The 15,801-nt window shown below is 36.3% G+C and overlaps 1 protein-coding gene across 4 annotated transcripts in view; it reads left to right on the top strand.

Moving 5' to 3' along the window:
* Nucleotides 1-15,801, top strand: part of kay (transcription factor kayak) — a 43,424-nt gene that overhangs the window by 24,924 nt on the left and 2,699 nt on the right. For 3 of the 4 annotated variants that reach the window (XM_064680558.1, XM_064680564.1, XM_064680576.1), the window contains exon 2: nt 15,369-15,744. In XM_064680558.1, coding sequence (XP_064536628.1) covers nt 15,369-15,744 — 376 coding nt within the window. Of the gene's footprint in view, nt 1-12,187; nt 12,233-13,111; nt 14,410-15,368; nt 15,745-15,801 lie in introns of those variants that run through there. The other variant, XM_064680552.1, reaches the window with a different exon arrangement.

Below are 15,801 nucleotides of genomic sequence, written 5' to 3'. Positions count from 1 at the left end.
GAAGTCTCGGCCAGTTGTCGTTTTGCAGTTTTTAAAACATTTATGTAAATACCATATATGGATCTATACATATTGAAATATATATACTTATATATATATATATATATATATATAAGTAAATATATATATATGAAAATTATTGCATGCGGCTTATCGTCGCAAATAATATTCTTGGAAATTTGTCGTCGTATACCCTTTGATTTTATTTATTTTTCTTTTGTTTTTTGCGCCCCCATTATATATCGTATTTTGTGTGATTTGCTGTTTTGCAATTGAATTTGTTTGTTTAATGATTAAATGGCAGGGTGTCGCCTTATCAACCCAACGATTTCTATTTATTTTTTTTTGTTTTTCTATTTTTTTCTGCGATAATAATAATTATTATTGAGTGTGGCAAGTGTACAAATAGTTTTGTAGGCGGCGACCCACCTAAAATCCAGCATTTTGCGTCGCTGATAAACCACAAATATTTCTAATATTTGTACAGTTTTGACGACCTTGTTTGCTGTTCGATGATATGGGGGCCAAATTTATGTTTAACAATTGTAAATCAGTTTCGATAAAAAATATAATCGTTCTTTGACTAAATCTGATAACTATAGTTTTCGATATATGATGTAAGTGCGGCCTTTTTATACTTTAACGTTCTTAAATTTAAATCAAGATTTTCATATGATAAATTAATATGATAAATTCATACGAAAAATGAATTATGAAAACTAAAAACTATACTTATGACATGTTATCGATAAATGATTTTAGTGTGATTTTTTTAAGATCTTTGCTATTTTGTGCTTTTCATTTGATCAACTAATTCTGAAAAGTGCAAAAGAAGTCGATCTTTGACAAAATGTAATAACTATATGTATGATAATTTATTTATGCAGCCTTTTTTTTAAGATCTTGACTACATTGATTTTTTCATATTATAAATTAATTCTGAAAAATTGGAAAAAGAATTGATTTTTGACACAATTTTATAACTATATGTATGAAATCTTATCGATATATGATCTTTATTAGCTTGAGTTTTTCTGAGATGATAAATTTATTCTAAAAATTAATAGTTATCTGTTCGACTCAAGCTTAATTATTTTATGCGTTATGCTATAAATATTTTTTGTTCGTTTGGAAATTAGAATTTTCAGACATGCATTCATTTGATGAAAAATTTAAATTTTTTTGTATTGCACAAATTTGTACATAGATTATTTTTCGTTTTCAAACACTTTTGTTTAATTATACTTTATAAAAGCAAGGCTAACAATTTTATGAGTCTCATGTTTGTTATGATTGATTTTCTCACACTTCGGCTTGTATAAAATTTATTAATAATACTTTTTTGTTTTCTTAGCAATACTTAAGCGATTTATATTGCAGTTTTGAACAATTTTCTGCGAACAAGTTATTTGTTTTTGTTTCTCGAGGCATCTATTTGTATTGTATTTAACTTATATACACATAATTGGTGAGGGATTTATGTTACATGGAAAACTATTCGCCACCCTCTTAAAAGCCGAAACAAACAAAAAAAATCACGTTGCCAACTCATGAGCAGCTATAAAAAGCAGTTTGTCCGTTAATTTATTTACCTTTTTGCAGTTTTTTTCTTTTTGGTTTTTTTTTTTTTTGCATATTACGTCCATTGCATTTCACAGTCCAGTGATCGGGCGTCTGGCCGCGGCGCCGCTTGACGATATCGCAAACACGTGCGATTTTCGTGGCAATTTATCAAAATTTGGTTGCCAACTAATACGGGGCTTATACCTGGTATATACATATTTGTGTATATATACATATATATATATCCCAATCACCCTGCCGTCGTATGGACAGGGCACAGGGTTCAATGCTCAGCCTGGTCTGGGCTTAAATGCGCGTAGAAAGTGAATTGGAATTGGCAGCCGTCGTATGCATGACCCTTCAACTGCCACTGCCACTGCCACTAACTGGCCCAAAAGGCATTCGCGTGACACTTGATACTCGCCACAAGCTCGCTTTCATAATGCATTCGCACATAAGCAGGGACATACTGGTATATTTATATACAACTACTTCCCAAATACATATATACTTATTGCCACAATTGGGGCGGTTCAAAGTAACATGCTTCAAGTCAGACACTTGTGACTTCTGACATATGCGACTTAAGCATTCAAATTGTTTAATTAAAGGCGCTTAAGTACAAATGCACTGAGAAAAACATTAGAATAAAACAACAAAAAGCATATGGTAGATATAGATGAAAAATAGTTAATGTCGCAATTGCAAAGTTTATCTTAAAGAACCATAATTTTCTATAAAAAATAATTTTTAGAATGATTCAGCTTATAGAACTAGATAATATGGTGTTTGGATTGTTAAGATTGTTTCGACCGATTGATCCTATGCTATTTCTGAGGGGATATTATTTTGTACTTTTTAAAATTAAAATGTTTCTTTGCAATAAAACAAATTACATGTTATTATATTTAGTCTTTGATATGCGTACTTGTGTGAGAAAAAATATATATTTTAAATGTTTCATATATTTATTATTTCTAACAGGTATGCTAAACTGTTAAATTTAATAACATATCACATTATCGATAAGTTTCATAAGCGCTTAATCAACACTGGCTGGGCTAGATCATTATTATTATTGCGATAGACTGAAAGCGAATTCATTGATATGTTTTTGAATGTAAATATATATATACATATTTATGTATATTTTATATATATTTTTCATACAACTTTCAAAAAGTAGTTTGATATTTGCAACTTTGCTTTTGAGATCTGAAAACGCCGTAATAATTAAAAAATATATATATGTTTCGTAAAAAGTTTGTAGTATTCAAGTTTTCCTCAATGTGATATTTTTCGCTGAGTGTAGCCCGTCTTCATAGTGTGCGAGGGAGTTACAAGGGCAGACTCCATCACTCATTTAAGTAGATGCACGTTGAAAACTCTTTCAATGAAACAACACAAAATGTGTGTGCGTGTGTGTGTATGCGTGTGTGTTCGCCCCCACAAAATGAGGGGGCAACGAGACGAGGCGGGTGGCAACAAAGAGACCAAAGACAATTTCAACTTTCTTTGGCACAAAATTTTTGAACAAAACAAAACAACAAAATAAAAAGCACTTTTAATTAACTGAATATGGCAAAAGTGCACAACTTGTGGGGGAGGGTTGGGGGCTATTCATTCGATTGTTTTCTTATGAATTTGTAAGATTTATTTATTTTGTTGGAGGGGGGATGGGACGGGCACTTTACGAGTAGTTTTCATTGGTGGCTGTGGGCGTCTTTGACAGTTCGTGGGCCAAAAAGTAAGAAAGCACTTGACAAATACGTGACAGCCGGTGTCAAAAAAGAAAAAGAAAAATATAATACAAATAACTACCCATACATAATATGCTGTTAACCAGGCTGAGCTGAGTGCAGAGCTTAAGATATATAGACAAATGGATTTAAATGAGACTGAAAAATGAGATGTAATTTGTTGAAATGCGGCTTTTAGCTATAGATAACTATCAGATCGATAAAGATATATATTATATATTAATATTATATACACTGTTAAATGAAATGTATTTTGTTAACTTTCAGATCGATATAGAAATTATTATATAGAATTATAGCTTTATAATATAATACTATATATTTATGCTTGAAGATCGGATTTTGTTAAGCATAAAAACTTAAGTTATCTTGAGCATTAGTGCATGAGTGCAGATGTACGTCTGCAGCTGTTGCCCTGTTTCCAACTGTAGAAATGATTTCATTTTGTGGCTAACACAAGAAAGTAGGTGATTAACTGGCCAATTGTATATGTGTTTTTATATATGTGTCTGTGTGTGTTTTTATATATTTTGTTGCCATTATATTGCGGCCCAGTTAATTGCAGCGTGAAGTTGAACATTGGACTAGCTCATTGAATTACAATTCAATTTTGTGCTAATGCCTCAAGTCGCAGCCATTATATATATATATATATTTCTTAGACACATATAGATATGTGTACCTTATAAAGTCTGCAAGCATTACATTGGCTGCTAATTTGATCTGTCATTTACTTTTAGAGCGCAGTTGGCAACGTTCAGGACATTGGGCACATGTGTGTCCACCATCATTTCCGACTCTTTCATTTTGTTTGTAATTTGAAGCAGCAGTCAAGTGACCAGCAACAACAACAACAACAACAGCAACTGCGACAACTACAACAACAAACCGCAAATGCACATTTCACTTTGAGTTTTTCCTTTTGATTTGGCCGGCGTCGCATTGTCCTTCTTGAAATTGGCCCAGCCTTTGGCTGGCAAAACGTTTGTCTGAAAAGTGAAAACAACTTTTACTACTTAGTCTGACTGCTGACTGCCAACTGTCTGCCAAGCTAGACCCTCCAACTCCCCCTACTACCCTGTGCTGTGCCCCTATCCCACTTTATTTGCCCTTGTGCAGCGTCGCCTGCATTTGCTACGTGTTGTCCTTGCGTCCTGTGTCCGCGGCGCCTCGCCGACGCGTCGTTTGTTTGCCATTTCCTCGGGCTGGCAAACTTTGCCATAAATATCCCGAACTCCCCCAAAAGGCATGCATGTTGTTGCTTTTTTTATTATTATTTTTTATTGTTGTTGCTGCTGCTGTTGCTTTGGCTGATTGTTTTTGTAGTCGTGTCGCGACAAAATGCATTTAAATAAATTATTCCTAGACCAATGTCGCGTCATTTTATTAGCCGATTTTCTCTACTGCGGGTATTTCCCCATTTGCCAACTGTCCTTTCTCTCTCTCTCTCTCTCTCTCTCTCTCTCTCTCTCTCTTTCTGCCTCTGTGTATCTTTTGGTCTACAAATTTAATTACAAGTTAATGACACTTGAACCAGAGTGCAATCCCAATTGGCAGCCAACAAGAGTTCCACTGAATTCTATCTATCTAAATATGAATTGACTTTATCAATGCCCACAGTTGTTCGCTTATCTAAAGTCTGGGTTTTATTAAATATTACTTTTTTATCAGTTTTATAAATTTCTCATGAATTGCAATGCGTTCAAGTGTTACGACAGTCAATGCAATGAAAATAAATAGAAAATACCTAAGACAAGCAGTAAAAGCCCTCATCAATGTTGGAGACAGACTCCGCTATTATTATTTGCAGACCCAAGAAACTCGGGTACTATTGGGTTTATGTTTATGAAATTCAGTATGTGTGTTGCTAAGTATCAAAAATAAACTGCGATCAATCAGTCAATGCTGACATACGCGAATATTTTGGTGAGAAACTCGGGGGATTTATTAAGAGTTGGTATGCTTACCATTGAAACTTGTTGAAATATTTCAATACTCCCAGTTTCAATATCTCAATAATCCCAGTAAAATACTTTTGATTCCAAAAAATAAGTTCAATTTCATATATTTTACAACAATTATTCTTCTTTAAAAGTTTCTTGAAGTTCGCCTTGCAAAGAAATGAGTTACTTGAGAACACATTGATCATACATCATTTCAAGCAATCAACGAAATAGCTTAGCGTAGGCTTATTCACATTCCGTCTAGATTTTAGGCCCAAAAAGGATTCGGAACAGAAAGCAGCTAATAAACATTGAGATTATTTTTTAGAGCGATCTGTTTGTTCGGAGAGAAGTTTAGTTTAAAGAAACAATTGATTCGTGGCAATTTCATGATCGGTTTTAGTTACTTTTGTAGCTCAGCTTAAATCTCTTTGCTATTTTTTGTAGCTCTCAAATATTGCTAACTTTTCATAGATATTAAAAAAATATTTTCTATTTTAACTTCATAGGCGAATATTGGGATAAATGATCGTTGGCTCGCAAAAATTTGACAACAATCATTTGAGTTACTCAAGCAACTATTATCATAAATTTATTGCTGATATTTCGTATATTATATTCGAGTACAGTCACGACAATTAGAGAATTTTTGTGTTATCGCAAGCCGCACACCTTTGGCAAATATTGCTGTGAGCGAGTGTGTGTATGCGAGTACAATAATACAATACAAGTATATTCATTAGGCGGGTTCAATGCACTGCTTAAAGTTAAACAAAACGACAGAACAGAAATATTTTTGTTCAACAGCACATGTAAATTTGTCAAATGAGTTGTTGTTGTTGTCGCTGACACGCCCCGTGCAGCCCCATGGCTCAGGCCAAACAAAAGTCTGATTAATTTGACACTGAACTTAAAAGCCTGGCACGAAAGGAATCGCAATCGGATACCACAAAAAAAAAAAAAAAAAACTGAAACCCCTCGAGCTGAAATTTATGTAGCTGCGACCCTCGCCAGTTTCTCGCATTGACATTTTTTTGGGTGTTTGCTGCACTTTTTGGCAAATTTTTGAATTATGACTGTCGAAAAAATAGCAACAACAAAAATGTTTAATTCAATTTTCGCCAGCAGACGGACGCCGCAAAGCGCAGCAGTTCGCGTGGGCGTTCCAAAAATGGACAAAGCATCAAGTGATTTTTTAATGGCAGTTGCTTGTTTTGCACAAATAATCATATATAGTACACACACACACACATACATATATACACTATATTATATGGTATATCTGGCATATGGTCAAGCGGCGTTTGCGTGCCCGAAAAAGGCCGGCAAAAAAAAAAGGAAAAAAAAAACTTGGAAGGCAACCGGCCGGGCGTTGACTCTGTACTGGGCGCGGAAGCGAGACCGGGCAGCGGGAATGGGCAGCGGGAACCGGCAGCGGGAACGGGCAGCGGGAACGGGCGGCGGGGACGGGCGTCGGGCAGCGCTGGCTTGGGCTGGCTTTATCAAAAAGAGCACAGGCACTGAGAGCTGCCCACTCCAGACAATTTCACTACGGCATTGCGGTCACGTTCTCCTTTCCAAACGAACGCAGAAAATACAAAAACAACAAAACACACAAAAAAAATTAAAAATAAGAGAAGTACAACATATTTTTTTCGCTTCTCCCTTTTCATTAATTGTTTTATTCGCAGAAAATTGTTGCTTATGCAAAAAAAAACAAAGTGCACAGAAAATATTATTTAAATTATGTTTGCGCTTATCGCAAAGGGAAGTGCAAACTGTGCACACAAACACTCGCACACACTCGCACTCACACATGCACTTGACAACTCTGGCCGGACTGTGCTGGCCTACTAACAGCGCACTTGAACTTGTCAACTCTTTCGCTGACATTGCAACAACTTTGACTGCAGTCACGACAACAATAACAGCAACAACAAATAAAACAATTCCTATTTGCACTTGAGCGCCTTTTTATTTGTGTTTTGTATTGCTTTGTGGCAACTCTTTTTGCCAATTAGAAATCAAAAATTTGTTGTTATTGCAAATAATGCGCATTTCTAATAAGCCGCTCGCTCGCTCTGTCGGCGAGCCTTTGTTTCAACCTTCATCATCCAATTGGCAGTATCTAAATGCATCTATACACAATTTAAGTTAGCGAGCCGCTTAATTTATGCAATTGCACATAGAAATAAATAAATAATAGGCATTAAAAAAAACGCCACATGGCTAAAATAAGCGTTGATTTAAAGCCAAAGCTAGTTAAGTTACAGCAGACTAACAATTTTCGACTAACAAATACCCTAGACATGGTTCTTAACATTTTACATAACTCATATACAAAAGTGAAACATCTTCACAATCTGTAAACCCAAAGCTCTTGAATAGTTTGCAAAATTGGTTTCAGTTCTTTAGCTTGTAAATTGTGGTTGTTATTTGATTTCATAAATTTTATGTCAGTTACATACATTTAACATTGCCATAACAGCGGCCTAACAGAGTGGGGTTAATATCTGTGATGTAACAGATCTTCAGAATCTGCTAAGCCACAGTTTGGAATTTAGAAAAACAATTACATTTGTCTGCCGAATTTTAATGCTCTAGCTTGTAAATTGTACTTCTTATTTGATTTCATAAATTTGTTTCGACTCACATACATTTAACATTGCCTTAACAGCGGCTTAACAGTCTGTCTGTTCATTTTCGCTGTTCGCTTAACAGCTGTGTGCTCACCACTTTTGATATAAACAAAATGAAATTGTCATCGTTTTGTGGCTGCCAAGCTGTTTGTATTCCGTTTGTATTTTGCCTTATTGCGTCATTGTCTGGCTAAAATTGGCTTAAAAATAACTCAACACGTCAGCTACTACAGAGCAACAGCAGCAACCACAACAACAACAACCACACTTGAAGCGATGCCGTCGTTTTCTTTTGCTTTTCGCCTTCTTAGCCCTCACTTCGCCGCGTATTTGTCAAATATAAACACAAACACAGTGCGAATTCGTTTAAAGTGAACTAATTAATTTCAAGGGCATCGCAACTTTCGCCTGCCAAACACACAAATCACATTGTTTTTATATTTTTTATATAAATAAATGTTTGTTTAATTATATATATTTAAAATATTCATATTTGTTAATGAATTCACTTGCAGTGTTTACGCGGAGCAGTGATTACTGTAGCTGCGCCCGCGCTACTTTTAGTTGAGCTACATTTGCTTATCAAATTTTTTACTAGTCGACTTTGCAGTCGCTGCATTAGTCAGCGTATTAAAAATACTATGCTTGGCTTAAAGATACCCTCCAACCAGTTATAGCTATTAACATCCAGCTGTCTAATAAGCATTTAGAGCAAGCGAAGCAAAGCGGGTAGAGATCAGAATTGAATAGTGAAAAGCGTAACAACAAGTATATCGAGAAGGTAGCAAAAAACTAATGAGAAGTGTAAGGAAAAGTGAGAAATAGGCCAAACGAGAAGCGTAAGCAAAAGTCAAGTGAACCTGCCTATTAGTCACGCGAAGAGTAACTATTATAAGGAGCAGAGGGAAGAATAGCGAGAAGAGCTACGAGAAGTAAAACAAAAATCCTAACGAGAAGTAAGCAAATAACCCAACGAAAAACGTAAAGAAAAGACAAGTGAAAAGTCTGCCGGTGAACTTAGGGAGAAGTGTAACAAGAAGAGCAGCAGGAATGCTTGGAGGAAAGTAAAAAATATTCCTTAATAAAGTGAAAAGTCTTCCGATAGGTCTAGCGTAACTATCGTGAGGAACTGCGGGACGCATCGCGAGAAGCGTGACGAGAAGTCCAGCGAGAAGCCTAGCGCAATGCTTCAAAAAAAAAAAAAAAACAATTGATAAGAAGAGCGTCGTTAGGGGTATAGAGAAGTATTTAAAAAACGCAGCAAATGTAAGCCAATTGCTCGCTTCAACTTATATCTTCAACTTCTCTTATGGCTTCTCATTTAGTTGCGCTTCTTACTGTCAAACTGACAGCAAGTCCTTTCATTAGCCGATTACTCGATTAGCGAATTTAACGCGGGACTCTCGCGAATCTTTTAGCAGGCTATCCAGAGAGTAAAAGCACTAATACGCCCTGCTTTGGCTAGCTTTTGGAGGGTATTTTCGACGTCAGCTTTTTTTCATACCCGCCTCTTGCTCGGCGCAGCGCAATTGACCCCTTCGACCTGAACTTTGGGGCTGGTTGTGATAGGACTAGTTGCTCGCTGCGTCAAACAAGCTCGTTTCAATTTAGACAATTACGATTACGCGCGACGAGCTATATACTAAATATTATTATATATTTTTAATTCAACTAAATTGGCTGATTCATCTGCAAATGGGTTCTGCGAAAAGCATCTGAGTTCATTTAATTTTCAATTTATTTTTTGGTCTTTATGCAATTTCCCCTCAAAAACAAATGAGATTCCACTTTGGAAAGTGGGTTAAAACGAGAGTCGCAAACGCTTAAACATTTATGCAAACAAAAACCACAAAAAGGCGGTTAACTTCAAAAAGCTTAAGTCAACAAATACACAAAGAATAAATTTGATTGTTACCCAGCAAATAACGAGTTGAAGGAAATGCAAAGCGATAAGTCAAAGGATCAACGCCCCACGATAATATTTATAAAAAAAATAAAAAAAAAAAAAACAAATAAAAATTTACAAATTTCACTGCGCCCCAAAAACAAAGCAAATAACAACAACAGCACGAAGTGAGCCGCCGTTGTTTTCAGGGTTCAACAACGCATTTTGCTCAATTTCAGCCAGACCCAAAAATAAACAAGAGGGCTTTAGTCGGGAGTGCCCGACTAGAGAATAACCTGAACCTTCTTGTACCAACGCCAAATGCAGCTGGCGCAAGGGTAGATATAAAATGAAACATATTTGATCTGTATATACTATTCAAGAAGCTACATGGCAAATTCGGTGCCATTAAATCTAAAGAGATTTGCTCAAAAAACATCATTTCGATATCGATTTGTATCGATTGCTTGGAAACGGAACAAGTTATCGATTATCGTACTCGTACTGCGAACTGGCAGTATGACGACCTACGCTCTAAATTTCTAAATCTCTAGCTCTTATTTATTACGAGATCTTGCGTATATACGGACGGACGGACATGACTAGATCGACACAGCTGTTGATGGGGTGGGAGATGCTTCCTTCTGCCTGTTACATACAGTTGCACAAATACATCATACCCTTTTTTAAAGGGGTTCAGGGTGTAAAAATATGCGGTATGGCAACTGTTCGTACGCCTAGCTACACAGCTCTTGAAATACAATAATTGTTATTGTTTATTGCCAGCGACAAGACACCTGCTCCTAGCCAATCTGACGGCACACGCACTTGCATTTCTTTCTTGTATTATTTGTTGTTTGTTTCTTCTTCTGGGAACTGTGACAGCTCTGGTTGCTATTTATACAAAATATATACGCCATAACTCTTGCTAAATGCTCCCGGCTGACAGCCTGAAAGAGGCGTATTGATGTTATATTAGCTGATTATTTCTGACAGCTCAAGCGTTTAGGCACATGTCTTTGGGTGGAAATGAGAGTTGCCGTATGGCTAAAAAAAAAAAGTGTTACAAAGTAGTGCATCGCAGAGTTGCCACGACTTGCCGCTGTCACCTACTTTTGGGCATATTTGTAGCTAGTTTTATATATCTCTATCTAAAGACACTTGTGGTTTATTCAGTTTAATTTAATATCAGCGCAATTCTTTGCATTTAACCCTAACTAAAAATGTTATTTACTGCGTTATATGCTTAATTACATAACAAATTTCAAAATTCAGTTCGTTGGAACTGGAAATGTGCAAGTAGGACTTACTTTGGGATATGGGAAGTACAAGTTGGTCAACATTTTGCAACATTTGTATGTCAATACTTATGACTGCTACTGAGCTCGTTTATATACGTGTGTCATTCATTTTTGCCAGATTTTATCATGCTGGAAGTAGTTTTAAGATTTTGGGATTTATTCTAAGTTTCATAACTCTAGTTCTAATAGACGCTGAGTTCGTTGAGGTTCGACATTCCAAAACTATTGACTATTATGGAATATGGAATATGAAAACTGATGAAACTTTTTTCTAACAATGTGGCCTTATAGTTGATATATCTATTTCTTTCTATATCATAATACAATATTTTCATAATTTTTAAAGTTTTATTTTACCATAATTTGGGGGTTGCTCCCTTAATTAAAAACAAGCCTATTCAATTTTGGGTTTACAGCCCAAAAGTCTGACCTAAATTTCATTTTTATCAAACGCGCTTACAACAAAAATTGAATTATGTTATATAGTGTAATTATTGCTGGTTGCGTTCGCTTAATAAAAGTTATATGTTATTGACGTATGACAATGGAATGTGGGACTTTGAACTGCGTTTGCCACTAATTTCAGATATATTTGGTCAGTTGTAAGCCGCTTACTAACTTTAGTTACTGTGGCTTGAATAGTGTGCAGGCTGGTCAAGTTAGTGCAGATACCTTTTATAGCATACGAATTATTGCTATAAATAAGCACCAATAAATTCGCTAGAAATCAAACTAGCTGAACAAATGTTTATGGCTAAACTTATGGCAGCAACTGTTGCCGTTGGCGTGGGCTGTTGCTGCTGCTGTTGCTGCCTCTTCTTGCTGCTGCTGCTGCTGCTGTTGTTGTTGTTGTTGTTGTTGTGTGGGCTGCTGCCTTAATTAAGAGCAGGCAGCGCGCGCACATTTCAAATTTATTCGATTTGCTTAGCTGCTAAATGCTATTCTTGCTGTTGTTGCTGTTGTTGTCATCGTCTAATTTACTCAGAAACACACTCAGGAGAACAACAACGCACACACACACTCTCTCTGCGTGTGTATGCATTGTATCTGAATCTCAAAGAATCATTTCTGCCAATTTCAATTTCTTTCGCTCAGTCGCAAACGAACAACGAACCATCGAAGTTTAGAATTTTGAAATTAAGTAAAAACATTTGCTGCTGATCGCTCGCGCGCGGCCCGAAAATAAAAACGAAATAAAAATAAAACGACAAAGAAAAAGAAAAGGAAAAGGAAAATTTTGAAAGCAAACGGAAAAACGAAAATTGCAAAAAAAATAAATAATTAAAATACAAATAAAAATCAAATTGTGCTCCTTTATTGTTGTTTTTCGCAGCCGCGTGCAATTGCCAAACGAATTTCGAAACAACGAATGGAATTAACTTAAAGAGCAGGAATTAAGCTAAGCGAAAAGAAAAATAATATAAAAATAAAAGAAAATTAAATAAAAAAAAAGAGAAACACACAACGAAGTATTTCCGCTGCATGCCGCGTGCTAAAATACACATACAATTCTTATTTATATAGATATATATATATATATATATATATGTAAATATATAGATATATGCGTATGTAAAAATAAAGTTCATTAAGAGGCGTGGCCCGAGTTAAGTTAATTAAACATAAATTTATGCGTGTGCAAATTGCGAGGCCCTAAGCATATACATATGTACATATATATAAAAAAAAAGAGCGCAACGAAATACATCATACATATACAAATGTACACAATACAAATATAGTATATGCACATGCAAAGCACTATATATATATATGTATATATATAGCTGAGCGCACAACAACAACAACATAATTATATAACACGCGCAATTTGGTTGCAATTAAAAACAGTTTTCTCGCCGCAGCGGGGCGTGTTTTTTCTTGTTGTTAATTATAATTGTTACTATTATTGCAATTGTTATAATATACATATATTTAAAATTTGATTTGTTTAAACGTTGTCAACACGTGCCTATTTGTTGTTTTAATAATTGAATTTATTATGTTTGCATTGGCCCAGCTGCACGCACATTTCGAACCCTTGCGAAATTGGCAAACGCTGCTGGCGGCGCGTCTGAAGCCGCCGGAAAGCGGATAAGAAGCAGCAGCAACAGCAGCAACAATAACAACGAATTTTAAGTCCAAAACGAACGAACAAATAAATGCTAAACGAAAGGCAAACGCAAAAGCCAAAAACGCGAAACGAACGAACCTAATTTTGGCGCCCTAAAACTCAGAGCAACAACAACTACGACAACAACAACAACCATTTAATTATCAGCAAAAACAACATTACAATTTTTAGCTTTTCCAAGAAAAGTTTGCTGTAAATATTTAATTTAACATAAATTTTCTTTAACACGCTGTTAATACTCAATCTAAGAATATATAGCATATAGATTATATATCTATATCACATAATTGTTGTTCATTTAAATTGTTTTAAGCCAATACGAATATTTGTAAAGCTAGTCAAAAAACAAAAATATCGAACTTAGCGTATACGCAATATTTGTTCTCTGCGTATACTTAATATTTATTAAGCTACACACACACGCACACACTAGTCTATAAGTCACGCGCGTTATGATGAAAAATCTCAATGGTAGAACGCATAATGCGTGCTACCAGCCCTACTATCAGCAACAATTGCAGCTGCAGCAGCAGCAGCAGCAGCAACAACAACAACTTTTGCAACAGCAACAACAGCTGTTGCAGCAGCAGCAGCAACAATTGCAGCTGCCTTATACGGCGCCATACAACCAGCTGCAGCAGCAGCAGTATACTCAACAGCAGTACTATCAACAACAGCTGCAACAGCAACAACAACAACAACAACAACAACAACAACAGCAGCAGCAGCAATTGTTACGTCAGCAACAGCCCACGCTGTCGGCCTACCAGCAGCAGCAACAACATGCAAAGCAATCATACGGTCATAACAACAGCAACAACAACGCCAACATGACACAGACTGCACGCAGCAACATGCAAGCAGCAACAATTGCTACTGTGAGTGCGAACGGCAACAGCAGCAGCAACAACGCCAACGCCGCCAACAGTGCGACAGTCGCAATGGCCGCCATGTGCCAAATGCAAAGCTTTTTAAGCCAGCAACAACAACAACAACAACAGCAGCAACAACAACAACAACAATACAACAACAATTGCGCGCATATTAATTACAATCAACAGCAGCAACAACAACTGCAACAGCAACAATTGCCCACGGCAGCAACAACAAATGGCGATAAATTAGCATTGGATAATGCCAGCGAAATTGCAAATTTTTTGGCCAGTGAGCTTTTTATGCAGCAGGTACGATAGCTCAATAACAGGCGATAAGTTATCGATGCAACTAACAGGCGAGTGTAGACTGTCCCATCACCAACGAATGGGCTCAGCATATCGAAGCTTTTGTGATCAAATCAGTAACTGTACTAAATCTCAATATCAGTGTGATCAAAAGAACGTTGTTTACATATACAATATACGGTCACACTGCGACAACGCGATTTTTATATGATAACAACCGATCATCAATTTTCTCTATTTGTCACATATTCGGCTATCGATTTATCGAATGTTGTAATATACTTATTCTCTTTTGTTTCAATCATAATGCTAATTATGTTTCGACATCAGAGGCTAAAGTTGCTGAGAAAAACGTTGTCATTAGTTCTTTTAATATCTTATATCTTGTCTCTCATTAGAACCCGCCCTTTTTTTGTGTTGTCCATAGTTTAAAGTGTTTATTTTTGTGCCTGTGAATGAATTTTATGAATTGCAAGAATATTTTTTAAACTAGAACAATATCGATCACTTTTATCTAACTTTTTTCTATTATTTTATAGAATTAGGCGTCTGTATTTTATCTTCTTAAACATTTATATTATTTTATGTGTAAATTTGTCGTCAATTTCGATTAGAATCTGGTTGATTTATCAAAAAAAAAAAGGTCAACTTTTGAAAGTCTTAACTTCTTCTCCTTATATATTGGGTGCTTGTTAAGTTGGCTTCGGCTGGCCATTTCAGGGAGTCGTAAGGCGACTTTTCTCATTCAAAATATCGATAACTATTTTATATCGAAATTGTTTATATTTTGTAAGGTCGTTTAGTTGGCTGCGCCGTAGCATTTCAATGTATCCTAATGTGACTTTCATGGCAGAACTCATCTTTTATTTGTATTGAGAAATTGCCTGCTGGAATTATGTTTAGTTTTAAATACTAGAGTGTTAAATACTTATTGGAATACCCCATTCTGTGTTATCTTGCAGCTCGTTACATTTGATGGCATGCAGAGTGCACCGACGCTGACAACGCCGACGTTGACGCCGACTACGCTGCGCACCATTGAGGAGACCATCTTTGAGCTGACCTCGGATCCGCATATTGTGCCATTTCAGGCGGGCTTTAAGCCACCGCCGCTGACATCGCTGGGCGCCATAACGAACAACAATACAGTCACGCCCACAACGGCGGCGGCGGCAGCTGCCACATTGGCAGTGGTCAATTTGAATCCGATCAATGCGAATCCGCAATTCGATTTGGTTGGCCTGAATTGCAGCAGTGTGCGCGACAGCGATACGGAGGACTCCAACGGTTCCTGGAACGATGGCCAGCTGAATGATGACCAAAGCACAACCGATACTTGTGAGTATTTATTGCTGCAGCAGCCAGATTGTGTCCCCTTACTAATTCCCAACTCTC

This window comes from Drosophila montana, unplaced genomic scaffold, assembly GCF_035044405.1.
Source record: "Drosophila montana isolate Dmon_TW-CO22-7 unplaced genomic scaffold, ASM3504440v1 contig_1264_1, whole genome shotgun sequence".
In the NCBI taxonomy this organism is placed as follows: Eukaryota; Metazoa; Arthropoda; class Insecta; order Diptera; family Drosophilidae; genus Drosophila; species Drosophila montana.
Note: the sequence above shows the minus strand (reverse complement) of the source record. Positions and strands in the feature narration are given on the sequence as shown.